At 41.9% G+C, this 27,736-nt stretch overlaps 1 protein-coding gene across 9 annotated transcripts in view; it reads right to left on the bottom strand.

The window, feature by feature from the left end:
• DHX57 (DExH-box helicase 57) overlaps positions 1 to 27,736 on the bottom strand; it is a 473,349-nt gene that overhangs the window by 260,291 nt on the left and 185,322 nt on the right. For all 9 annotated transcript variants that reach the window (XM_029594371.1, XM_029594374.1, XM_029594373.1 and 6 more), the window contains 3 exons: positions 25,382 to 25,436; positions 21,565 to 21,782; positions 7,680 to 7,796 (listed from right to left, as the gene is read on the bottom strand). In XM_029594371.1, coding sequence (XP_029450231.1) covers positions 7,680 to 7,796; positions 21,565 to 21,782; positions 25,382 to 25,436 — 390 coding nt within the window. The remainder of the gene's footprint in view (positions 1 to 7,679; positions 7,797 to 21,564; positions 21,783 to 25,381; positions 25,437 to 27,736) is intronic.

The following is a 27,736-nucleotide window of genomic DNA, read 5'->3' as shown; positions in this document are numbered from 1 at the left end:
GTACCTGGCACGTACCCAAACATTAAACAGATCCCATGCTACTAATGCCAGCAACAAGCAGTGGCTATTCCCTATTGATTAATAGTTTATGGACTTCTCCTCCAGGAACTTATCTAAACCTTTTTTAAACCCAGCTATACTAGCTGCCTTAGCCACATCTTCTGGCAATGATTTCCAGAGTTTGTGTGTTGAAAAAATTTGCGGTTGACACAAAATTATTCAGTGTAATTAAAACACATGTGGATTTTGATAAATTGCAGGAGGACCTTACGAGACTGGAAGACTGGGCATCCAAATGGCATATAGGGAAAAACAACCCAATGTTAGGAAAAAGATCTAGGCATCATAGTGGATAACCATTGAAATCATCGGTTCAGTGTGCTGCAGCAGTAAAAAAAAAAAAAAAAAAGCAAACTGTTAGGAATTATTAGGCAGGGAATTGTGAATAAAATGGAGAATGGCAATGCCTTTGGTGAGACCTCACCTTGAATACTGTTTGCAATTCTGGTTGCCACCTTAAACAAACAAAAAAAAAAGATATAGTTGCACTGGAGAAAGTACAGAGTAGGGGCAACAAAATGATAAAGATGGACTGGCTCCCTTATGAGCAAATGCTAAAGAGATTAGGCTGGCTCAGCTTCGAAAAGAAAAGGCTGAAGGGGGATATGATAAAGGTCTATAAAATCATGAGCATAATAAAACGGGTAAATGTGAATCAGTTATTTACTTTTTCAGATAATAGAAGGACATAGAGGCACTCCATGAAGTTAGTAAGTAGCACATTTACAACAAATCAGAGAAAATTCTCTCACTCAACACACAATTAAGCTTTGGAATTCAGAGGATGTGGTTAGGACAGTTAGTGTAGCCGGGTTTAAAAAAAAGGTTTGGATAAGTTCCTGGAGGAGAGGTCCATAAACTGCCATTAATCAAGCTGACTTAGGGAATAGCCATTGCTATTAGTGGCATTAGTAGCATGAGATCTATTTAATGTTTGGGTACTTGCCAGATACACGCAACCTGGACTGGCCACTGTTGGAAACAGGATGCTAGACTTATTATCTAACATGTTTATATAATCACCCTTGATCTTACTGGTCCACGTTTAGACCAGACTTTTACACTTCCTGTTAAATTCCTATGATTGTTCTAACGTAGTTATCTGTACCGCCTTAAGGCGAAATTGAAGTTAAATGTAAACCGGTATGATTTGTATCTCTACAGGAATGTCGGTATAGAAAAAAATAAATTCAAATAAATAAATAAATAGATCCAGTATGGCAACTTATTTTCATAAAGTTGATAATTGTTATTCTGTCCCTCAGGGTTGTGTGTACGCATATACAGTATTCTTCAAAATGTTACTTGCTTTCCTTTAATTTTTGGCTATACCATGTAATATCACTAAACCTAACATATATATAAGAAAATAAAGGGTGTCATGCTGGGTCAGATCAAGGACTATTAACCCCAGCATCCTGTCTCCAATAGTGGTCAGTCCAGGTTATCTGTACCCAGCAGATGCAATAGTTGATCTATTTCTTGTAGCCAACTCCCAGCAATAAATGCTGGCTTTCCCAAGTCTACCTGGTTAATAATTGTTTATGAATTTTTCATTGTCCAACCCTCTTTTATCACTAATAAGTATAATGATAGATGAAGTGTTGCACATCAATTTTTCTCTTCTAAGTAAAAGTGAAACTAACAGCTGAGATTAGGCTGGGAGGTTATTAGGCTGGGAGGTTATTTTTGTTTGGATGGTAAATCTTGTTAAACAACATGTTAGGTGTGGACTTTATCCTTGAAAAGTTTTGCATAAACTGAATTACAATATAGTAAACCTCCCATACCAAAACAGGACTAACTGTCAGCACTTAAACAACAACAACTCTACCTATGAAAAAGCAACATTACAAATATTACACCAGGCCCTAAAATACCAATATACCTCCTAGTAGGAAAACAGCACAGGTTACATTGCTATTGATCCCTACACAGAAACTGCACACTAGCAGAATCCCTCACTTTGGTTACACTTGCAGGACAGACAGATCCTCATGAAATACAGAACAAAGAAGTATAAATAGAAATATGCAGACAAAACTGAACTGGAAACCACAAGCCAGATTCTGTATGCAGTACAATGGAAAAACAGAAATATCATTGTTTCTCAAAACAAACAAAACCAAGAAGTATAAAACACTAATCATAATAGAAAAAATCATGCTAATAAAAAGAATACATATTTCAAAACAGTTGATGAATAGAATATCCAATTAAAATTCTATATAAAATGTTTTAAAAATTTCCCATAATGTTATATATAATCTACAAATAATCCACCTCAATAACCAGTGGCACAGAAAAAAAACACACTAGTGCCAATTTGTTAATATTGCTAAAATATTTCCCAAACAGCAGACGAGTAGGGGAATAAAAACTCCCCTACTCTTAAATCAAATTTAATAAAATACCTCTGAACTTTTCCTTTTGATTCCAAAAACCCTGAGATGGTCATGGAGTGAGGGATGTACACAGACTTGCTCTCATATACACACATTTAACACACACACACTCATTGATACACACCACTGTCACACTCACTCACCCACACCCAGTCATGCATACAACTGTCACACACGCTCACTAACGCACACAAATGCTTCATCATGCACATGTACTGTCATACATACTGATTGACACTCTCACGTGCTCAATCATGCATACACCTACAATTTCACATATGCTGACAGACAAAATGCTCAGTCTCATACATTTTCTCATGATGATTCACATGCTAATTCACATATACTTACACACACACACATATACTTACACACACTCAAACTGACTGGATCACTCATATACACTTTCCCCACCTCCAAAAAAAATGCAGGAGCAGCAGGCTATCAACTTTTTCTAAAAAAGGATTTTACTAACATTCAGGCCGATACAGTAAAACCCGCGATTGGACGCGCGTTTGACGTGCTAACTTTACCCCTTATTCAGTAAGAGGTAATAGCGCGTCGAAAACGCGCGTCCAACCCCCCCCCAACCTAATAGCGCCCGCAACATGCAAATGCATGTAGATGGCCCTATTAGGTATTCCCACGCGATTCAGAAAGCAAAATGTGCAGCCAAGCCGCACATTTTACTTTCAGAAATTAGCGCCTACCCAATTAGCACTGGGAAAGTGCACAGAAAAGCAGTTTTTACTGCTTTTCTGTGCAAAGTCGGAGGTCCCGAAAGTTAAAAAAAAAATTAAATTTGAAATTGGCCCGCGGCTCGAAAACCGGACTCTCAATTTTGCCGGCATCTGGTTTCCGAACCCGTGGCTGTCAGCGGGTTTGAGAACTGACGCTGGCAAAATTGAGCGTCGGCTGTCAAACCCGCTGACAGCCGCCGCTCCTGTCCAAAAAGAGGCGCTAGGGACGCGCTAGTGTCTCTAGCGCCTGTATTCCTTACATTTGGCGCTGTCAGCAGGATATCTATATTTAAAAAGAAAAATAACAGACAAAAATGAACCGGCTGGTCCGGGTGATTTGGCGATTCCTGGCTGGGAAAAAATGCCATACAAAGTACTCGCTCAGGAATGGGCAACAAATAGAGACTAGTGGAAGCATGGGATTTGGCAGTCTAATATCAAAACCAGTCTTATAACTATCAACTCTTTATTTAGCCTACATTAGGCACCGTATCTTTTACTTATGTTATTAACCCCATATGTACTAATCCAAGTTATATCGACCTGTTCATTGTAAGACATTTACTTGTCAATGTTATTGTTTAGAATGTAAACCGAATTGATCAGTAATTCTGTTATTGGAAAGTCGGTATATAAAAATGCTAAATAAATAAAATAAATATAGGAAGTGAGCCGCCAGATATTGTTGTTAAGAAGGGAGTCATTACAACAATTGACATCCATATGCAATGTACCAGCATCTGCCACTCTAGTTCTCATATTCAACCTCTGGGTACCACTGTTGAGAACACAGTATCCCACAACTTTCCCCCCACCCCTTACCTTCACCATTTTCTATCCTCCAGTCCCCAGTTACAAAAAATACCGGTGGTAGTAGGAAGAGAGCTAGGATGCATTGGGAGACGGGGATGGGTAATTCTATCTGGCTTCCAAACCTGCCACGAACAAAAAGGCGTACTACAAGAACGAATAGCCAGGATAGAAAAAGAACTAGATGACTTGCTAAAAGTTAATGTTATGTTACGATGTCATCTAGAAACTTACAAGCAAAAGGCAGAGCACTTTCAGTCTATTGCTGAAAGGGCCGCCATAAGGGTGGCTCAACACAAATATAGGAAACGTAAGGGAAAAATAAATCATACTAAAATACGAGCGTTTATTACAAAGTCAGACTGGGATCCGGAGATATGGGACGGAAATATATGGGATTCTATGGACAGTGAATCTGAGGCTGCTGCAGAACCGCCTCCCGTAGAACAAACATGTCCCATTGTCCGGAGGCACATTTTACAGCAAAGTGATGGACAGGTAGTGGAGCAAGAAGGCACACAAGTAATGGAAGATTTCTTTCAGCACAAAATTAGCGAGATATTAGAACGAATGGGACTAAAGCCCAATGAGGCGATTGATAGGTGGCTAGTAAGGCTATATGAGTCTGGCGCAGGAGATATTAACGAAGACCAGGCTGATGTTAAACAATTTACTATGATCAGTACTGACCCAGAGGTATGGGCAACCTTACGCACACTAGGATGGCAAGGGGAGCAGATGACTACATTATTCGATGCCATCTCTGCCTCTACCAAGCGGAGATATGCTACCTTCACCGATTGGCCACAGAGCAATTATACCCTGTATACTGTCCGTGTCCCCATAAGTGGGGTTTCTGGGTGGTGGATTCACTACCCTGGGCCTAGCGGGGCCCGGAGCGTAGCTGTCCTCTGGTGCAGGCTGTGGCCGTGTTACCGGAGGCTCCGTCTGCATGTGAACGAAGGTGTGCAGGCCTTTGAAAAATTCCACCCAGGAGATAGACGCTGGGTCCAAGCTAAGAGGCGTTGTGTCCCTGGGGGGCCCCGTTTGAGGGGGGGTCCCGCTGGGATTTGCTAGGTCCGGGGTGCTTATTGAGGAACTAGAACTCAGGCCCGTATGGGGCTGGCCCTGGGCTTGATCCCCCAGGGCCTCCTCGCACTGGACTGCACTTAAGTGTGTAACGTTGTGCGCACAAGTAATGTTGTGCGCACGACTCGCCCTATGCGCACGGATCGAGATGGCGGTCAGGGCGGCGAACAGGGCCAAAATGGCGATGGCGACCACGCGGGCAATACTGCGACCACCTTGGAGGGTCCCCATGTGGGAGAGCCCTTGGTTCTAACCGGGGCCGAGCCCTGCTAGGGCGGATCAACCTGGTGGCACTGGTCCCGGCTGGCGACCTGTACGACTCCTCGAGCTTCGGAGACCAGAGACTTTAAACAAGATTTCTACATTACCCTTGACTCGGTGCTTCCCGGTTTCGCTCCAGGCGGTCTCCGGCTGCGGGGAGGGGAGAGGGCAAATACCTTCACCGCCGCGCTCGTGTTTGCACCCACTGCCTCTCAGCTGTACCAGAAATCGGGCGCTAGGTCCCCGCTGAGGATTGGCCACCGGACAGAGGCTCACCTCCGAGGGACCACGGAAATCACCTCGGGAATTCTCAACTGGGGGAGGGACCCGAAGGTGTCACCGCAGGAAAGCGGGGCTCGCTGTTGAGGAAGGTTTTCTTCTTATTTTGGGTTTTCTCCGTTAAATTTTTCTCTAAAGCTGTGAGAGCATGCAGGTAATCCCTAACTGCTATGGAGATGGAAAATACTGAAGGGCTGCACTTCCTGCAGGGGTATATGTACTAGGGCTGTCGTCAGATTGAAATCTGATCCGTCTCCAACTGCTATCAGGAGTACACTATACCCATTGGTCCTGAGTCCATCTGCTACACGCTAGGATAATGATATTCAAGCAGGGATGATGGGATGCCTTATTTAAAAAAAAAACTTTTTGGTGGTGAGGAGGATTATCCTTGGTAGGTGTAAGTGTCCACTGACAATGGAAGAATGGTATATGAGCATTGGAGCAATGCTGTACTTACAGTTAAGATCAAGGAACTGCCTTGAAGAGCAAAATCTATGGGATCCTGTGCTGCAATTCCTGAAGCATCAATCTTTAGTTCATTAAAGAACTTAGAGTGACAGTGTTGTATGATTTGTGGGGGCTGGCAAAGGAAGACTAGAATGTTGGGACTAGGAGATGGTGGGTGACATGATGTTTGTTTTTGGGGGTATTTTTTGTGTGGAAGATTGTTTGTCTTCTCCAATCTTGTAATTTTCTGAAATGTAATAAAAAAATAATTCTCACAAGTAATAATTGAAGCCAGTCAGCTACAGGAGCAATTCAGGCAGGAGTTCTTATATAGTCCCAGTCTTGTTTTCATAAGGCTTCAGTACACACACAGCTGCATGCATCTGTAGAAGTCCCTAAAAATTCTGAAAATATGCTCAGGGCAAACCAAGGGTCAGAGAGTAAAGTATACAAGGAGGGTTCCTTCTCTCTAGAAGTGATGCTCCTAGTTCAACTCTATGACTGGCTTTTCCATGATTCAGTACAGTTCCATTATAGAACAGACAAAAGGGAAAATAGGCATAGGAGTGATTGCCACACTCATGCTCTTTCTGTTAAAAAAAAATAATAATGAAAGGAGGAGAGTTAAGTGTTTATTACCTGCCCCTCCAGAAAAAGTTTGGGGTGGAGTATAAACATACACAGTAGGATAAAAACAGATGCAAATGAATGTAATCAAATGAAATAAACTTCCATAATAGGGAGATAAGTCAGAGTAATAATAGGGAGAGAACTGCAAGTGGCTGTGAAACAATGTAGGAGCAACTCAAACACTGGAGGGAAGAGCTTCATTAAATAGATGGGTTTTTAAGAGCTTTTTAAAAACTTTAGTATCCTTCACGGTGCATATATATATGTAGATACAGTGTTCAACAGAGTGGGGACGAAGATAGACAAGGAGAGTTCATAAGTCACAGATAGCCAGACAGACCTTGGGGATGGTGCATCCAGCAGAAACTGGCCTAATGAGTGGAAAGTTCGACCATTTATTTCACAGATTTATAGTCCACAATTCACAAAGCATCAATGCAAATTACAACCAAAATACACAATAAAAGATAAAGCACATAAAGAAAAATATAACAAACATAAATTAAAAGCTTCAGAGAACAAATAAGTTTTCAAGGCCTTTTGAAAATCATATAATAGAAGCTCATTCGAAGCTCATTCGGTATAGTATTCCACAATTCAGGACCCAAAACAGAGTGTGAGAATATGCTGGGTAGAGCAAATTAATGGAGAAGATACGTTATTGATGAGGTTGTCTTTGATAACTTCTGTTTTATATTTGATTTTCCAGTATACTGGCAACCAGTGCAGTAACTTAAAAACAGGAATGATCTCTCTTAGCAGTTTACTCTGCATTGGAGTGAGAAAACTCCAAATAAGGTCAACAACTAAGAATTTAAGCCTTGATAAAAATCTGAACAGAACTGTGCAACTAAAATGAAATTTTCTGAAATAAATTTTGTGCACAAGAAAATTACATTACACTGAATAGAGTAATACAGGCTATACCTACTGTCCAGCCCAAGTCTGACCATACCTGGTGGGTATGAGTGATTACCCTTAACTATCCATTCCAGTAAAGCCTCTATTAATTCCAGGTTAATCTTGACCATGTCCATTACAGTCATAGTTTTTATCACAGACTTGTTAAACCCTGGAAAAACAAAAAAAGATAGTAGTTTTGGTTTAGGAGTATTTTATAAGTTATGTTTAAAAAGTTTTATATATATGTTTATTATCGGCTTAGAATACTTGTGCCAGATTGGGTGAAATATAAACATTTTAAATAAAAAAAGACAAATGGTTTTCCACAATGAAACTTGACTGACTTGGGCTTATTTAAGAATTTCTTGTACGACTTCAGTTTTTCATAGTACTGCTTTACAATATATCATGATATTTTTTAGGTTACCCACAATATTTAATGAGAAACTACTACTTACCTGATAATTTCATTTTCTTTAGGATAGTCAGATGAATCCAGAACCAGTGGGTTATGCACCTCTGCCAGCAGATGGAGACAGAGCAAATTGACATCACAGTTTATATACTCCTGCAGTGCCATCAGCCTGCCAGTATTCTCTTCAAAAGCAACTGTGAAACTAGCAAAAAAACTTGATTTAAAAAAAACAAACAAAAAAAAAAGACATATAACCATTTCAATACTCAGCCAAAAGAAAACAATGAGCTCAGACAAGAAATGTATTAACACTAGTTTAGGGACTGGATTAATACTTGCCAGTAATTCCTTTAACACATAGCCACCCAGGAGGACCATAACACAATCATTCAGCAGCCAAGGGAAGTAAGCTGGAATCATTTGCCCATCCTAAAGAAAAGGAAATTATCAGGTAAGTAGTAATTTCTCATTTCTTAGCATCTGGTCAGATGAATCCAGAACCAGTGGGATGTACCCAAGCAACTCTCAAATAGGAAGGAAGGCTGTCTACGGTCTTGTCAAAACCACACATGCAAACGCTGCATCCTCTCAGGCCTGCATATCCAGACTACAGTACCTGGAAAAAGTGTGCAAGGAGGACCATGTCGCAAGCTCAGCAAATATCGATGGGAGACAACAATCTAACTTCCGCCCATGACACTGCCTGAGCTCTAGTGGAATGAGCCCTAACCTGAGTAGGCAACTGCTTTTCAGTGGCCACATATGCAGCTGTGACCACCTCCTTAAGCCAGCAAGCTATTGAAGCCTGCGAAGCCGGCTCCCCCAGTTTATCTCCACTGTGAGGATAAACAAGCAATCCATCTTTTGGAAAGGTTTAGAAACCTCCAGATACCTCAGGACATCTCTTGACAGCCAAGGAATGAAACAGGTAACATTCCTCCGCATCTCTTTCCTTATCCAGAGACAGCATGGAAATGGACTGATGCAAGTGAAAATCTGAAACCATTTTAGGCAAGAAAGAAGGAACAATATACAGCTGAATCACTCCTGGAATCACCTGAAGGAATGGCAAGGCCTGAAGCTCAGAAATTCGACACGCGGAACATATCACCACCAGAAACACAGTTTTCAAGGTCAGTTGCGTAAGAAAATGGAATGCATCAGTCGAAATGTAGGACCAGTCAAAAAATCCAAAACCAGATTAAGACTCCACAAGGGTACTGGTAACTTCAAGAGAGGACGAAGATATTTCACTCTCCTCAAGAAACAGACCACATTAGAATGAGACAATAAGGATTCACCATTCACCTGATCCCTGAAACAGCCAAGAGTCACTACTTGTAACTTCAAGGAATTAAAGTGCCAGCCCTTTAATTCAACCCATTCTGCAAAAATTCTAAAATGAGCAGGACCCTGATCGAATGAGGAACCACTCCCCAATGCTCACACCAAGCCTGAAACATTTGCCAAACCCGTACATAGGTCAAGAAAGTGGAGAACTTTTGAATCCGTAGCAAGGTGGCAATCACCGCAGAAGAATATCCATATTTCAACAAGCGAGCCCTCTCAAGGGCTATACCATAAGTCAATACCAAGTGGAACCTCCTGAGCCTCCAATGAAGGTTGGGGACTTGTGAGCTCCCAACCATGTCGTCTTCTGGCTAATAACCACAAAGGACTATTGGATGACTCCCTAATTCCCAAGCTAGTTTCCACCAACCAGAGATAACTAGTGCTTTAAGCCAGGGGTGCCATAAGCAAGAAAGTAATTTACAGTGGTTCCTGGAGGTGATATAAGAAGGATCACAGTTTCGCAGCGTTCCTCGGGATGTGTTCCCTTTTTTTCTCCATGACCCTCCCCTTCAGAAGGCAGCAGTGGAGTCTACACTATCAAGGCTCCTCAGTTTGAGGGCTGTTCTAATAAACTTGTCAAGGAAATATTGGGTGATGTTCCATGTATTTTGTTGTGCCCAAGAAGGAGTAAATCCCCCTGAATCTCCAAACAGTGCCAGGCTGAGATGCCAGAATATGGCACACCACACACAGGGCAAGGCACAATTATATATTTATTTATTTACAGGCACCATTCACAACACTGTGCCGAAATAAGCGCCCACCTGAGCTTCAACAGGACACTCAGGGAAAGCACAAAGACAAGTGAGTGCACGCTTATGTGCGTAAAATAGGCGTGTGTGAGAGCCTAAAAAAGGCACATGCGTGTGTGCCCAAATGGGCACCCTGGCAGGCACTCCTATGCATCCAACTAGGCGCTCAACCAGCTGCACAAGCCAATGCACAACAGGCCACTCAGTGGGGCACACAAGGCACGATCTGACAGAACTGAAGAGGGCAGTATACAGCGTGCAAAAAACCCACCGCGGCCTACCATGCAGTGAACCAGGAGAGCCTCGGCGCGGGGCCTAGCCACAAAGCCAATTAAAAAAAAATCTTACCAGAGCTCAGCCCATCCTCACTGAGTGCAAGCACAGTCTCCGCCTGTGGGGAGAGAGGAAAAATACAGTTCACCACCACGCTAGGCTTCCTGCACCTGCTTGTCTTTCAGCTGTTTTGTTTTTTTATACAGGTAAATCCATGCCAGCTCAAAGGCCAGATATCGCAGCACACAGCTCAATACACGACTGAACGTGCGTTTGGGATTTGCATCCATAACCCCTGATGTAAAACAAGGTTAGCACATCCAAAATGTACGCCTAGCTAATAGGGCTCATCACATGTAAATTTATGTTGATGAGGCTTATCAGCTATTTTCATCTGATGCAAAAAAAAACCAACATGTACCCGATGCACACATTTTACCCTCAAAAATTAACGCCTGCCCCGAACAAGCATTAATTCTTGGAGTCCAAAGAGTTTACAGAAAAGCAGAAAATACTGCTTTTCTGTAGTTCCTCCGGCTTAATATAGTGGCGATATTAAGTCGGAGGAACCAAAAAAAATGTGTGCCAGCAATCAGGTTAGGAAAAGGGATACTCAATTAATGAGCATCCATTTTCCTAACCCTTAGCTGTGCACAGGTTAGGAAAACAGATACTCATAAAATTGAGCGTCCATTTTCCTAACCTGACAGCCACCTCTCCTGGGCTGAGGAAATGCTAGGGACACAAAATTTTCCCTAGCGCTTCCTTTTTACCACAGCAGCCGATTTAAATATTAAATCGTGCACCTGAGACAGTTGGATCAGCATGCGTTAAGAGAGTGGGTGCTCAATCACGAGTGCCCGTTTAACACGTGCCGACTTTGCATCGGCCTGTTTCAATTTTGTTAATTCATTTATCTGCTTGTAAGTTTTACATCCTCTGCAAGGCACAAATGTAAAACACTCCAAAACCACCATCAACATAGGGAGAGCCCTGGCCTAATCTGACTGTATTAAAGAAAAGGAATTCATCAGGTAATTAGTAATTTTACCTTCCTCTTCATCCAGTCGGAGCAGTGCAATGCATACAATATACTCTCTTATAGGGCAGGATGTTTTCCCATCCTCCCGTAAAACTGCTAAGGTGAAAGAAACCTCCTTCCGAGCTCTCACATCCAGGTGGTAATGCTTAGAAAAAGCATGACCATGCTGCTGCCTTAAAAATCTCCAAAGGAGAGACCAAATGTAACTCTGCCCATGAAACAGCCTATGCCCTTATGGAATGAGTCCACACTTGCTTCGGCAAGGGAAAGCAGACATCCACATAAGCCATAGTAAATGCCTCCTTGATCTAGCACATCACCGTAGCTTGAGAGGCCACCTCACTTTTCCATGTTCCACCATACAGAACAAACTAATGATCAGAATTCCTAAAGGAATTAGAGACCTTCAGATATCTCAACAGGTATCTCCTCATGTCCAAGGGACAAAGGAGTGTGTAGTCTTCCAAATCTGCTAAAGGAAGGCAAGGGAAAACAGATTTAAATTAAACTTTGGCATGATCTTCAGAATGAAGGAGGGAGCCATCCGAATCTGGACCCTTTCCTTTGTAATCAACAAGAAAGATTCCCTACAAGGGAGCGCCTGCAACTCAGACACCCTCCAAGCTGAACAAATAGAGACTAGCAAGACTATCTTCAGTGTAAGCAGTCGCAAGGAAATATCCTTAAGAGGATCAAAGTGTGGTCCCACCAAGAAGGATAAAACAAAGTTCATATCCCGATGGAATCAGTATTTGGAGCAGAGGTCCAATATGCTTAATGCTTCTCAGGAACCTAGACACATCCAGATGAGAATAAAACAGTCTACAGTGGATACAACCTCTATAACAAGAGAGCTGTTACCTGAACCTTTAAGGTATTACGAGCCAACCTCTTAGAAAGACTCTCCTGCAAAAATTCCAGAATCAATGGAACAGACATGATCCAAGAGGCACACTGATGCCCAATCCTCAAAGTCTCTTCAAACCCACATATAAGCTAAGGAAATGGAGAATTTTCCAGCTTTTAGCAGCATAGACACTACAACCTGAGAGTAACCCTTCTTCACATATCATGCCCTCTCAAGGGCTGAACCATAAGAAAATCAATTTGGATCCTTATGAAACAGTGGAACCTGATAAAGCAACTTCTTGTGAAATGGAAGACAGAGGACTGTCGCTTAATAGTTATCAAAAGTCAGCATACCAAAGCCAGCAGGGTCACCAGTAACAGTAGTTCTGGGTGTGTGGCTATCCTCTGAAGAAGTCTGCCTATCATGTCACTCTCTCCCTAAGGAAAAGATTTAAACCCCTCAAGAGAGTCATCCAAATGAAAAACATCCTCAAGAGGCACTCCCTCATCACTTTGCTGTCAAACTCAAGGGCACAGGGGCCACAGGGAAATTAGAGGGCACAAGGAGGGCAGACAAGCCCTGGAGCTGTGCCATTCGTCTTAAAAAGGACAGTACCCCCCTTTATAATCACTTTGGAAATTAAAGCCCATATAAAAGGTCAGTGATGTCGTGAAGGAGCATAAACTCTTAGTTAGTGCTCTCTGGGGGCTCTCCCACTAATTTTTCATTTTAATTGTGACTTCGACCTTTTTTTTCTTTGCCGATATGCAAGTGAAGCCTTGTTTGGTTGTGCACTGTCGCCCCACCCATACTAAGATCTTTTGCTGCTAATATCTGAAACCATGGCCACGTCTGGCCAAGAAGGATAAGGAGAGATCTGCTAAGATGGCGCCAGCAGGAGAAGAAGATGATGATGATGATGCAGTCGAGACACAGAACTGGCAAGCTCCCCTTCAGCAATAGCGTCTGCTGTTATGGTGGCTTTGGGTGGCCGTTTTTCTGCTTTGTCTCATCAACTAGAAGGGCTAGATGCAAAATTAACTGCATATGACCAGCGCATTCAAGAAGCAGAGCAGAGAGTTTCCATTTGGAAGACAAGATGATGCATTTATAAGTGGAACCTCAAGATCTTCATAAAAGTCATAAAATACTGCTTGCATAGGTTGATGACTTGGAAAATCACTCCAGGAGAAAACCTCCGGTTAGTGGGTTTTCCTGAACTCCCTGATGTTAATTTGGGGGCAACTTTGGAGAAATGGCTTACAACATTTTTGGGCCTTGCTACTTCTAATGTGCCACTACAAATAGAAAGGGCCCATAGATTAGGCTTCCAAAACCGGATACAGTTATTCTGCGAGTTCTTAATTTTGCTCGTAAAGTGGATATTTTGAGGGCCTATCAGAAGCTGCAACCTCTGCTTTATGAGGGTCAAAAAGCCTTACTGTTTCAGGACTATTCTCAATCTGTGGTGGTGAAGCGCAAATCTTTTACTTCAGTGTGCACTCAAATGATACAGAAAAAGCCGAGGATCACTGTGCTTTTCCCTGCCAAACTTAAGGTGGTGCATCACAGCAAAACTTTGTATTTTGAGATAGCTGCTGAAGCAGCCCAGTTTTTGCAATTTTTGGACACTCCTTGATAGTTTTTCATTTTTATGATGTCTTATTCTCTCTTAGGAGGTCACATTTGACTTGACTACTAGGGGAGGGTCCCCATAGCTTTATACACTATGACCTGTATCCCAGATGGGATTAAAGGGCAGTGTGAGACCTGTATTGAGTTTTTTGTTCTATGTTCTTTTTTCATTCATATTGTCCTTTCTGGATTTTGGTAGAAGAGAAAGGGGAGTGGGGGAGTTGGGGAAGTGTAGGTTTTTTTTTTCCTTTGTGCAATGGTTAGTGGTGAACATTTATTTTTCTATTTATCAACGATGGGTGGCCAGCTATGGAATATAATTTTTCTTTTTCTTTCATTATCTTGGCATGGGGGGGGGGGGGGAGGGAAGCCCAGGCTGGGAGGTCTCTTCCTTATGGTATTGCTCTTGTTTATATTTGCATTACATTCCATGAACAGATTCCTTTTGGGAAAAGAACTGAAATGTATTTCTTGGAATGTTTGTGGAATAGGATCTGTGGTGAAATATTATAAACTGTTGCAGGCTATGAGCAACTTAAATGCTGATGTTGCTATGTTATAGGAGTCGCATCTCAGATTCTGAACATGATAAATTAAAGAAAAAATGGGCAGAGCATATATTTTATGCTTCTGCTACTTCTCATACAGCTGAGGTAGCTATTCTCATACATAAGTCTTTGCATTTCCAACTGACTAAAATGAACAAAGATGCTGATGGTTGATATATTTTTGTGGAAGGCTTATTATATGGGAAGTTTTGCTGGGAAGCATCTATGCCCCAAATAGTTACTCCAAAAATTTATTTTGCAAAAATTGTTGATATTGCATCCCAATTCTCATTGGGGGACATTTTAATGTGGTAGCTGATCCTTCAATAGATAGGATCCCTGCTAAACTATTAACAAGTCAGGATCAGAGGCAGGGCATACCTTATTTGTGTGAACAACTTTCTTTGGTGGATGTGTGGAGGTTTTTACACCCACGTGATCTGGAATTCACTCATTTCTCTAGAATACACAACACTAAGTCCAGGATTGATTATTTGCTCGTATGCAACCTCACAATAATGGTTAAGAATACGCGGATTGGCCCCACTTGAGATATCTGATCATGCCCCGATATGGATTCAGTTGGATGGATTTATGAAGGGTAATACATTGGGGCATTGGAGATTTCCATCACATCTATTTCATGATTCACAGTTTCATACTTATTTAATACAAAAATAGGAGTTTGAATGCTTAATGAAGCACATAAACAAGACTCCTTGCTATTTTGGGAAACAGCGAAAGCCTTATTGAGGGGAGCTTTTGTCTACACAGCCCAGAAAAGAAAACTGATATCTAAGGAGATATTTGTTTTGGAAAAGCAGATACAAATTGATAAAAGAAGATTTGCCTCTGATCCTACCCCTCCCCCCCCCCCCCAGAATAAAGAGAGATTCTTAAATACACAAACTGCTTTAAATACTCAGATACACTAAATGTTGAAAAAAAAGTATGTTGTATTACAAATATACATTTTTTCTCCCTGGCAACAAAGAAGATAGAATGTTGGCTAATGCTGTAAAGCAATAGCAAGGCAAACCATATACAGTTGCCATGAAAACAAGCTGAGGCACTATTGTTACACACTAAACTGAATGGGAGTCTTTGTTAATTTTTATAAAAATCTATGCTCTAGAGCCCAACATACTGGAAGTCACAAAATATTTAAGGGATATTCCCCTTCCTCATCTGCAAGAACAAGATTTAGATTTGTTAAATGTTCCTGTCTCTGACGGAATTACATTCTCTTATTAGAAATTCCCCTTTGCATAAGACTCCAGGTCCAGACAGCATGACTGGTGAATTTTATAAAATACTGATTGACCAGGTATGTCTACAGTTTGGAAAAATGTTTGAGTCTCTGTTGGAGACTGGAGAGTTCTATCAAGGGACTAGTCTAGCTATTCTTGCCTAAACCAGGGTGCAAACTTGTTGCCTGGCTCATACAGGCCAATCTCTTTATTGAACTTTGATGTAAAATTATTGGCTAAGATTATGGCTGACCAATTAGCTAAGATATTTCCTTCTTTGATATCCCCAGAGCAAGTTGGTTTCACTAAAGGGCAATATGCAGCCACTAATGTCTGTAAAGTTTTGGCTTCTATTAACACTCCATACATCGCATGAATTATTTACTTATTAATTTTGATACCGAAAAGGCATTTGACTGGGTCAATCGGGAATACCTTTTCAGTTTTGCAGGCCTATGGATTTCAGGGTTCCTTCTTACAGCGTATCAAAATACTATACACTAACACTAAGGCAAAAACACTAGTAAATGGGGAATGTACTGAGGTTTTTAGTTTACGTAGAGGTATTAGACAGGGTTGTCCCATGTCACCCCTACTTTTTGTAGTATCATTTGACCCTTTTATTTGGAAACTTCTGAAGGATGGGCGGATTGAGGGAGTTAACATTGGGTATAGAATTTTTAAAGTTGCTGCATTTGCAGATGACTTTTTACATATTGCTCAACCACAAACCTCCTTCTTCTGCTGTTAACTGAGCTTGCTATATATGGGGAGCAAGCTGGGCTGAAAGTGAACCTTCATAAGTCTAAAGCCATGGCTATCTGTACTTGGGGACCTAGGGAATGGAGGGGTACATTCCATTAGCTTGGGCTCCTTACCATATGAAACATTTGGGTATCTGGCTCACCAAAGTCTTTCGCCTCTTACATTCTTTTAATGTGGCCAAGTTGCAAGTGGTTACTAAGACTACTTTATGGAAATGGAATCATCTGGCTTTATCTTTAGGGGATAGGATCCATCTGTTTAAGATGACTATCTTCCCTAAATAGATTTATGTCCCAACTGAGTTCCTGCAGTAGGCCCTTGACTCTGCTGGTCACCTGCCGGCTCTCTTCCGAAGACTGCCCTGATCAGCCGGTTGTCCAGGTAAGGGTGTACCAAGATCCCTTCCTTCCTTAGCGTTGCCGCCACGACCACCATAATTTTAGAGAATGTTCTGGGGGCGGTTGCTAGGCTGAAAGGTAGTGCTCGGAACTGGTAATGGTGACCCAGTATTGCAAAGCGTAGAAAATGCTGGTGATCTTTATGGACTGGAATGTAAAGGTAGGCTTCGGAGAGGTCCAGGGAGGTCAGAAACTCTCCTGGTTGTACTGCCATTATGACCGAGCGAAGAGTCTCCATGCGGAAGTGTATTTTCCGCAGATGACGGCTGACGTTCTTGAGATCCAAGATGGGTCTGAATGATCCTTCCTTCTTGGGAAGGATAAAATAGATGGAATAGCGCCCCGTATTTTGTTGGGGCGTGGGGACAGAGTTATTGCCTTCAGACTGAATAGTCTTGTCAGGGTGGCTTCCACTGCCAGTCTCCTGGTGTGGGAGTGGCAGGGTGACTTCATAAATTTGTCTCAAAGGATGCTGTGGAACTCCAGAGTAATCTTCTCGAATATGTTTAGTATCCATTTGTCCGACGTGATCTCGACCCATCTTTGGTAGAAGAGGGCAAGTCGACCCCTTATTTCCAGTGGATCAGTCGGCCCATTCTCATTGTGGAGCACGGCTGGAGCCTGCCCCCAGGTCTACTCCTCTCTTGGTCTGTCTGTTCCGAAAGGGCTAGGACCTTCCGGAGGGACGAGGTGCTTGGAATTGCAAGTTCAGGTAGGGTCTAAAGCGTTGCAAGCCTCTGCCCTTGGTTCTTCTGGGAGAGGGACACAGATCTTTTATTCCTATCTTCCGGTAGCCGAGGCACTGGGGATTCGCCCCACTTGCTGGCTAACTTCTCCAATTCGCTTCCGAACAAGAGAGATCCTTTAAAGGGCATTCTTGTGAGATTCTCTTTAGATATTGCGTCAGCAGACCAATTCCGTAGCCATAGTTATCTTCTGGCTGCCACTACAGAGGCTACGCCTCTGACTGAGGTATGCACCAGGTCTGAACTTGCGTCCGTCAGGAAGGCTGCTGCAGGTTCCATCGTCTCACCAGTATATGTAAGATGGCACCCCCGAGGGTCTCCACATGGACCCCTGAACCGGATCGGGGCCTAGCCCAACCAGGGCTGCTCAATCCAATTGGTGCTCCCTTTTACCTCACTGGAAAGGAAATCAAATCGGTATGGCAATCTGAGCTTCAGAGACCCGAGACCTGAATTTTAAGTTTTCTGCTTACCTGGTCTCGGCGCTTACCGATCGAGTGCCAGGACGGTCTCCAGCTGCGGGGGGAGAGGACTTTACCTTCACCACCGCGCTCTGTTGTGCACCCGCTGCCTTTCAGCCACTCTGGGGGCTAAGTTCACGCCGGCAACCGGCTACCGGACCAAGGCACACCTCTGAGGGATATTGGAAATCACCTCAGGAATTCTCAACTGGGGGAGGGACCCTTAGGTTTCACTGCAGGAGAGGGGGGCTCGATCTTCTTTAAGGTAAATTTTCTTTTTCTTTCTTCTTTGCTGTAACTGTTAACACTATTCTAGTGTGTGGGATAGTGTCTGCATCTGCTAGGAGACGGAGAGATACTCAAGAGCTGAGGTTACTGCAGGGGTCTATCTAGAGTGATGTCAGCTTTGAAATCCAACTCCGTCTCCCATCTGCTAGCAGAAGAGCACATAACCCATTAATAATACTGAGGTCCATATTCAGTCACTATCTGGATAGCAAAGTTAGCTGGATAAACTTAACTAGCTAATTTTGGAGGTATATTCAATAGTGCAGCTGTACTATTGAATATAGCCGGCTATCTTAAAGTTAGCTGGCTATCTTTAGGACAGCTTTTTGGCCTGACCAGAGTTAGCGGGCTAAGTTATCCGTCTAACTCTGAATATCGAAGCTAGCTGGATAACTTAGCTAGCTAACAACTCCCCCTAGTTATACCCCCAGCATCATTCTAAATTAACCGGCTAAATTCTAGCCAGATAAATATAGTGGTCTAAGTGCCCAAATATGCATTTAGTTGGATAACCCCTGATTTATCTGTCTAAATGCTTCTGAATTTGGACCTCATTTATTTATTTATTTATTTATTTATTTATTTATGTGTTTTTCTATACCGGCATTCACGGAAGTTCGTATCATGTCGGTTTACATAAAACAAGGGGTAAGCAATACATTATAACGTACATAGCTAAAACGTAAGAGTATACATTACAAAAGTATAACAAGTGCATAGAAGAAAAAGTTACAATAAAACAGGGGTTATTCTAACTGGGATTAGAGTTAGAGGAGAGATAAAAAGTTTAACAAGAGGTAAAACATTGTAGTGATTGGTTGGTATTGTCTGTTTCAGTTTAATAGAAGATGCTCAGTGTTGCTGCATTTGATGGAAGTGAATCATTAAGGGTCCGGAAATGCTTTCATGAACAGCCATGTTTTAAGTCTCTTCCTGAAGGTTGGAAGACATGGTTCCTGTCGTAATTCTAAGGGGATTGAGTTCCATAGTGGGGGACCTGCTGTGGAGAAGGCCCGATCTCTCAATGTTATATGTTGGGTAGTATTGTTGTGAGGTACTTGTAGATATTCTCTATATGCTTCTCTGATGGGTCTGTTGGAGGAGTGTTTTTTGAGAGCTATTTGTAGATGGAGTGGAGCCATTCCATGGATATTTTTGTAGATTGTGGTGAGGGACTTATGAATTATTCTGTAGTGGATTGGTAACCAGTGAAGGTCTTTAAGGACTGGTGTAATGTGATCTCTTCTCCTTTTGTTTGTTAGAATTCTTGCTGCCGTGTTCTGTATCATTTGGAGAGGTTTAGTGTGGGATGATGGGAGGCCTAGTAGGATAGAGTTGCAGTAATCAATTTTCGCAAATATTATTGCTTGGAGCACTGTTCTATAATCATGGAAATGAAATAGGGGTTTTATTCTTTTTAATACGTGCAGTTTGTGGAAGCAGTCTTTGGTTGTTTGGTTGATAAACGATTTTAAATTTAGCCGGTTGTCTATAGAAACTCCTAAATCTCTTACTTTTGAGATTTGCAAGTTGGCTGGCGGGTTTGTAGTGATTTTGCAATTATCTGGAGAGATTAGCATGAATTCGCTTTTTGATTGGTTTAGAATAAGATTTAAGCTGGATAAGAGATCGTTAATTTCTTGAAAACAGTTTTCCCAAAGTTCTAGAGCTTTAGTGATGGATTCTTTGATGGGGATCACAATCTGGACATCGTCGGCGAATATGAAGTGTTTTAGGTTCAATTTGTTTAGCAGTTGGCAAAGCGGGAGAAGGTATAAGTTGAAAAGTGTTGGTGAGAGAGAGGAACCCTGAGGAACTCCTTGTGAAGATGGGTATCTGGGGGATTCTTTGTTGTGGATTTTAACTTTGAAACCTCTGTTTTCTAAGAATGTCTTGAACCATGTTAGTGCTGATCCTGCAATACCGATGTTCGCCAGTTGGTTTAGTAATATGGCGTAGTTAACAGTATCGAAAGCTGCCGATAGATCCAATAAAATCAGTAGGAAGGCCTGTCCTTTGTCGAGGCCCAATATAATGTAGTCAGTCAGTGAGATTAGAAGGGATTCTGTGCTTGAAGCTTTTCTGAAACCGAATTGAGTAGGGAATAGAATTTTGTGTTCTTCTATGTAATCAGATAGTTGTGTGTTAACTAGTTTCTCCATCACCTTGGCAATGAAAGGCAGATTGGAGATTGGACGGAAGTTGTTAGGATCTTTGGGGTCCAAGTTAGGCTTCTTGAGGAGCGGTTTAATGGATGCTAGTTTGAGGTCGTCTGGATAGAAACCCTGGGTGAATGAGCAGTTTATGATGTCCGCTAGGGTTTTGGTTATGGTGTCCGGGATTAGCAGTAGTAATTTAGATGGGATCTGGTCTAGTGGATGAGATGAGGGTTTCATTTTCTTAAGAAGTGTTTGGATCTCTGAGGAAGTGGTGAGTTCAAGAGACTGGAGGGAGATGTCTTTATTATGGAGTGCGTAATTGCTGGCTGGTGTGCCTGTATTAGGCTTTAATTGTGTTAGCAGGTTTGTGATTTTCTTACTGAAGAATAATGCCAGCTCATCAGCTTTTGTTTGAGCTTGGTTAGGTGGTATGTCAGGAGGGTTGGCCTGAGTTAGATTGGAGACAAATGTGAATAGCGCTTTAGAGTCGAATATAATGTCATGAATCTTATGTGCGTAGAAGTCCCTTTTTGTTTTTAAAGTGGAGCTCTTGTATGATTGGAGGGCGAGTTTGTATGTAACCCCTGATTTATCTGTCTAAATGCTTCTGAATTTGGACCTCATTATTAATGTTATTAATGATGTATGACCAAAGAGAGCAGCTGCACTGTTTCTGACTAAAAAGACTTTGCAGCAAGCTCAGCTCTCGCTTACAAGAAGTCCTGGTGTTTGAATGCAGCCAGTGGAATACATGTGAGCACTGGGCAGGAGTGGAGATGGGGTGGCTAGAGAATGAGCTTAAGAGGGCAGGATATTTCTACATCTCTGTGGTTATGAAAGATAAAGAGAAGAAATGTATTCACATTTTGTGTTCTCTTTATACCACTGTATTCCAATCTAATTCTACCAGAACAGAATTTTAAGAAGTCTTAGAGTAGAGTCTTGGGATTCAAAACACTATTAATGCCATAGTAATTTAGAAGAGAGGAAGAAAAATGTTACCTTTATACCGTGCCATGAGCTGTCTGAAATTTAATTGTTGATCTGGAATGGAATCCTTGACATCCTTGTTATCCTGGAAATGTAGAGAAGATCTCATCTCTTCCTCTAAGTCTTCCAGCATATCCTGATAGCTTCTGCCTCTTGCTGACCCTCCCGTGGTTTCCCGAATAGATTGCTGTGCAGAACGTGCATATGGGCTTCCATCTTCTAATACATACCTGAAACCATGGATTTTATTCAAACAAATCTTTTAGAGAGATAATTGTACTATTGTTAGGCCTAGAGTATGGTTTGGTGGATGAAATCACAGTTAGCTCCAGGCTGAGAATACTATGCGACTTTGAAGAAAAGCCAGCAGACCATGAAGAGAATGTGCAGGAAGAAAAGAAAAAAAGAATATTGGATACTCTGAACTGCAAAGTTAAAGATAACGTATTAAAAAAAAATTGCATGTAGTACGTGAGGCTAGGGATTTTTTTCTGACAGGAACCTTGTAAAAAAAAAAAAAATCTTTTATATTTTTCTTTTAAACTTTATTCCAATTCTTTACCTTTTCTTTTCGCTTGTTAATAATTTTAATTAGAAATGTTCTTTGTATTAAACTATAGAAATTTATTTCCTGCTATTCTGTTTAATGTAAACCGGTATGATTTACATCGGATGTAAGAATGTCGGTATATAAAAATTAAAAATAAATAAATAAAAAATGTAAATTTTTTTTTTTTTTAATTTTTTTTTTTACTTTGGGACCTCCAACTTAATATCGCCATGATATTAAATCAGAGGGTGTACAGAAAAGCAGATTTTACTGATTTTCTGTACACTTTCCTGGTGCCGGCAGAAATTAACGCCTACCTTTGGGTAGGCGCTAATTTCTGAAAGTAAAATGTGCGACTTGGCTGCACATTTTACTTAGTGAATCACGTGGGAATAACTAATAGGGCCATCAACATGCATTTGCATGTTGCGGGCGATATTGGATTCAGGGAGGGTTGGACACGCGTTTTCAACGCGCTATTACCCCTTACTGAATAAGGGGTACAGCTAGCGCGTCGAAAACGTGTGTCCAGACGTGGGTTAACAGTGCGCTCCGCACAGCTCTCTGTGCTCCTGATACTTGACACTATGCTGCCAGTGAGGCTGGGTGGGGGAAGACAGGAAGATTGAGAGTGGAAGAAACAAGGTGGTGAATGTGAGGAGGGATGAATACTTTCAGAGGTGGTGAGAGTAAAGAGAAAGGCACCAGGGAGGTAGTGACAGGGAGGGAAGAATTGAGAGAAAAATGCATGGGGGTGGTGGAAAGGAGAGACAGGAAGGCACCTGTGTGTTGGTGACATGAGAGAAGAGAGAGTAGCACCAGTGAGTCTCATTCTCTTCCCCACATGCTTTTTCTCCCTTGCTCTTCCCTCCGCTCAACTAGTGATTTTGCTATGACAAAATGGCAGCAGAAGTGGCCCTGGGAAGTAAGAGTGCCACTCTCTTATGCCTCCTGCCAGCAAAGAGAGAAAGATTATGCTGCGACTGAACTCTGCGACTGAACTCTGAGGCTGGCTGCAGGGGGGTGAAGCTATGACAGGGATACAAGGGTCCCTCAAAAGGTCAAACCAATTCCCCCTGCTCCTGTAAGGAAGGCCTTGAATCCGAGTACCAGCATCTTACTTCTTTAAAAAAAAAAAAAATAGCACTGAATAAGACTGGCACATGAGCAATTCATGTCCAAACACAAGGGAAATGAGGGGGGGGAGGGGGGGGCCTGGTTGGTGAAAGAACTAGAAGGGAAAGTAATACTTAAGGAAAACAGTGTGTTACGTGTAGAGTTGGATTTAAGTTACATGCGTTCATAGGTGGGGGGGGGGGGGGGGGGGGAGTTCTCCTCCTAAAGGAGGAAGGGACGAGCCACCTCAATTTTCTCTCTCTGGTTGCTGCTGCAAGGATGGCATCACTAGAGAAGCCTGTGTGTGTATACATTTATATACAGAGTATGGTTGCCAACTTTTCCATGGAGTAGGACCAGACACTTGGGGGGAGGGCTGGGCACAACCACCCCCCCCCCTTTTTTTCTCTTAAATCGAGCATAGATGTTTTCCTAGGCAGATTCTTCCTGCCTGTCTTTGGGGCTCAGTTAGACTCTCCTCTTCCTCTGCAACTCCCAAGAGGACAGCATGAAGTAGAAACAAGTGCCACACAGCTGTGGGAGAGGCAGAGGATGAGGAGGGTCAACAGAGCCCCGAAAACAGGCAGGTGATTGGAGCACTGCCAGGCTGCCACCGCTGATTGGCCCCTGGTCTTGCCTGACCGGGTTTTACCATGTCTGGTTACCCTGTAATTGGACATTGTACAACAGGTTGCAAAACTGGGCTATCTGGTCGAAAACCAGGTAGTTGGTCACCCTAATATAGAGAGAGAATCCTGTGGATTCCTACTAAAAGGGTTAGTTCATCTATATAGGGGGAAGAATATAGTATAGATATTGTCATTTAAATTTGAGATTCACTAATTTTCCTAGAATTATGGGTGAACTCCCTAGCTTTACATTACGCAAATATTTAACTGAGATCTTACAGATTTCTGCTGAGCAAATTCCCTCTTTTAATAAGGTTTATTTTCTTCTTTTCAAATCTAATGTTCCTCAAGTGGTGGATATAGCTGGGAATCTTATTGCTGTTTTGAAATTCTCAGTTTGAGATATTATGGAAAAATGTACACTATTTCCTTTATATATGATCAAGAATTAAGTTTTGTTATGAAAAAATATTTCAGTCATATCCCCTGGGGGGGGGGGATAGTACGAATCCACCCAGATCTGGCTAAGGCAATGCAGGAAAGAAGGAAGGGATTTCTAGGTATGCACCAAGAGGTTCTGGCTTTGGGCATTTCCTTCCTTCTAAGATATCCCTGCAGGTGCATTGTGAAGTTAAATCCAGATTCTTTTGGGTTTTTTCTTCCTGAGCAACTTAGATTGTTTATTGATGGAAAAAATAGAAGAGAGCCTAGCATCGTAGAGCTTTGCATTGATATGTCTTATATAATTTTGTTCTTTTCTGCTATTTTCCTCTTCCCCTCAATTTTCTTGAATGTCGGATTGTTTATACACTTGAATGTTTTCCTTTTATCTTATTTCCATATTTTCATCATTCATGATGTTTCTGTGCAAAGATTGCTCGTTGTTTTAATGGAAATTTGTTAAATAAAATATGTATAAAAAAGCATTTCTGTGAGTAAAACTGTACTTTACCTGCAGAATGGGTTAAAAAAAACAAAAAACCTATTCTCCCAATATGTGGGTAAACCTGTGCACACATGTCTTGTTCATGTGCAAGTTTACCTGGACTGAGTGAAGGCATTCCTGGAGGCAGAGTTTTTACTTATGTGCATATTTTTGGATTTGTGTGTGTGTGTGTGTGTGACCAAAAAATATCTGTATACATTTTAGCATATGTAATTGAGTGTGGGTAGGTTAGTGGGTTAATTTGTAAAGTGGGCTTCTGCATGTAAGTACTCTTTAAAAATTGGTGCATCTTATGACCGTTATTTGCCAGCTAACAAGCACAATGTTACAAAATATCCCCCAAATTATTAATAGTTTTAATACGAGGTTAACACAACTAACATAACAGAGCCATACACACGGCATAAAATCCTATGCCTGTAGCAAGGGTCGATTATCTAGTAGATACAGACAACTCTGGGAGATGTTCAAAAATAATCCCAACCTGAAAGAATCACAGGTAAAATTTGGGAATCCAGAAAAGAGCCTATTTTCGCATGGGTTGCATGGCCTAAAAGCCTACACACCAGTTTTCAAGAGACTTCTTACCCAGTGACTGCAATTGCATCTTCCAGGAAGAATTGATCAACAGGAAACATGCGGCCTGAATACAAAACATAAAATGAGAGGACAACACTGTAACAGATCTTACAAAAGCATTAGTGTATTGTGTAGACAGGTACTGCAAGTTTGCTTACCATGAATGGTGTTTTCCATAGATAGCAGGAACAGTTAGGCATGACATGTGGGGTTGACGACATCCAGCAGCAACGAATGAACCTGTCTCTCCTAGCTTGTAGAACTTTTAGTTCTGAGCACTTATGGAAATTCTCGTGCAAGCATTGCCTCATGAACTTCCTCAGAGCTAACTCTAGTCTATTCTCCAGGGAGGCAGGCCAGAATTTAGCATGGTTAATTCATCATATCCACAGAAAACAGTCTACAGTAAGCAATCTTGTTTTTCCCATCAATAAGCAGGGCTAAACTAGCCATGACATGTGAGGAGTCCCAAGCTTAAGGCTGCAGCAGAGTTTATTGAATAAGCAACTCAGAACCCACCATGGAGAACAGACCAAGTGAACAGGCTACTCAAAACCGCTTGTCCAAATCTGTCATTCCTTGAGAGGGTGCCCAGACAATAATAGGACATAAAGGTGTGTTCTGATGACCAAGTTGCAGCTTTGCAGATAACTTCAAGAGGTACTGCTCTCAGGTGAACAATTGGTGAAGCCTCAGCTCTAACTTGATGAGCTTTGATGGAGTCTGCAATCTGTAAACATGCTGATGTGTAGGAATGTGGAATGCATTCTGCTATCTAATTGGACAATGTACACTTAGTAATGGCTATGCACATTCTCTTAGGATCACAAGATATGAAAAGTTGTGAAGCCTGATGCAGCTAGGTTCTTCTCTTGTAGTACGCCAAGGCCCTTTTACAGTTTAGAGTATGAAGGGCTCTCTTACCTTCATGTGCATATGGCCTTAGGAAGAATGTAGGAAAAATGATGGACTGATTAATATGGAAAACTGATGCAACTTTTGGAAGAAACTTCGGGTGGGTGTGGAACACAAACCTGTTGTGGAAAAAATTGTATATATGGTGGATAATGACCTAATGCCTGAAGATCGCTGACTCTTCTGGATGAGGACACTGATACAAGAAATACTACTTTCCAAGTTAAAAACTTAAGAGAAGCCAAATCTAATGATCCAAAGGGTGGCTTCATAAATTGAGACAGAACATTTGAATGAGAACGCTTCAATGTCTGAAGCTGTACTTATCTTTATGCTGTTCACACGTATAAGAGCCTTATAATGATGATGGCTGAATGGATAAGTCAGACGTGATTCCGACACTGAGTGTTTCGGAGAAAACCTCCTTCTTCGGACTTATCCATTCAGCCATCATCATTATAAGGCTCTTATACGTGTGATCATCATAAAGATAAGTACAGCTTCAGACATTGAAGCGTTCTCATTCAAAGTGAAAGTGCATGAACAGTACAGCTCCCGATCAGGGAGTGTTCTATCAAAAATAACCCGTCCCTTTGTGACCAATGATTAAAAGAAGGCGTCTCGCCATCGAAAGCTTGTATTAGCTTAAGCCTCTGGGCACCAGCATATGAGGTCACATCGGGCCCTTCTACCCACTCTTGTGTTACAGGATCTATATATTTGAGTATCTTTTTCTCATGCAGAAGCATTTTCACTCAAGTGTATTTCTCCCTCTTCTTTTGAGTGGCATTAACTGTAATCAGGAAATAGTGCAATCCAGTTCCCCTTATACGTGAGGGGGCCAAATTCCCACGCTCTGGGTGCCTATTCTTTGGATTGGAATTTGTGAAGCTTAAGTAAGAAGGCCGTGGGGAATTACTGCCATCTTTCTTATGACCTGGGACATGATACCCTCAATCTATCTCAAGTTTGGGATTGTTTTCTGACGAAGTGCTCCAAATACTCCCTCACATTCTGGCCTTCAAATTTTTCGGGGATTCCCAACACCCTAACATAGGTTGCATCGATCCAATCTGCTAGGTCCACTACTTTTTCCTCCAGTATCTTTACTTACTTCTTTAGGGCTACAAGCGTATTTGCCATGACTCCCCCCAGTCCTCTAAGGCTGAAACTGTATTTTCAAGTTCCTCCACCTTTGGGCATAAGGTATTGACCCGATCCTTTATATCAGCCACCGATGCATTCATTAAGACCTAATCCTTGTTGACATGTGCTCGGAGTTTTTATTTCTTTGAGGATTTGTGTCATTGAATCCTATTCTGCCAAGGCTCCCTGCCCCTCTGCGTTACCGGGCCTCTCTTTTCCTCCCGACTCACCGGTGTCATGATAAAAATCTGATGTGTCTTTCCAGGACGCTGCGGGTCCATCTATAATTCATCACTGCAACCA

Source organism: Rhinatrema bivittatum, chromosome 3, assembly GCF_901001135.1.
Source record: "Rhinatrema bivittatum chromosome 3, aRhiBiv1.1, whole genome shotgun sequence".
NCBI classification, from domain to species: Eukaryota; Metazoa; Chordata; class Amphibia; order Gymnophiona; family Rhinatrematidae; genus Rhinatrema; species Rhinatrema bivittatum.
This window is presented reverse-complemented; position numbering and strand designations above follow the sequence as displayed.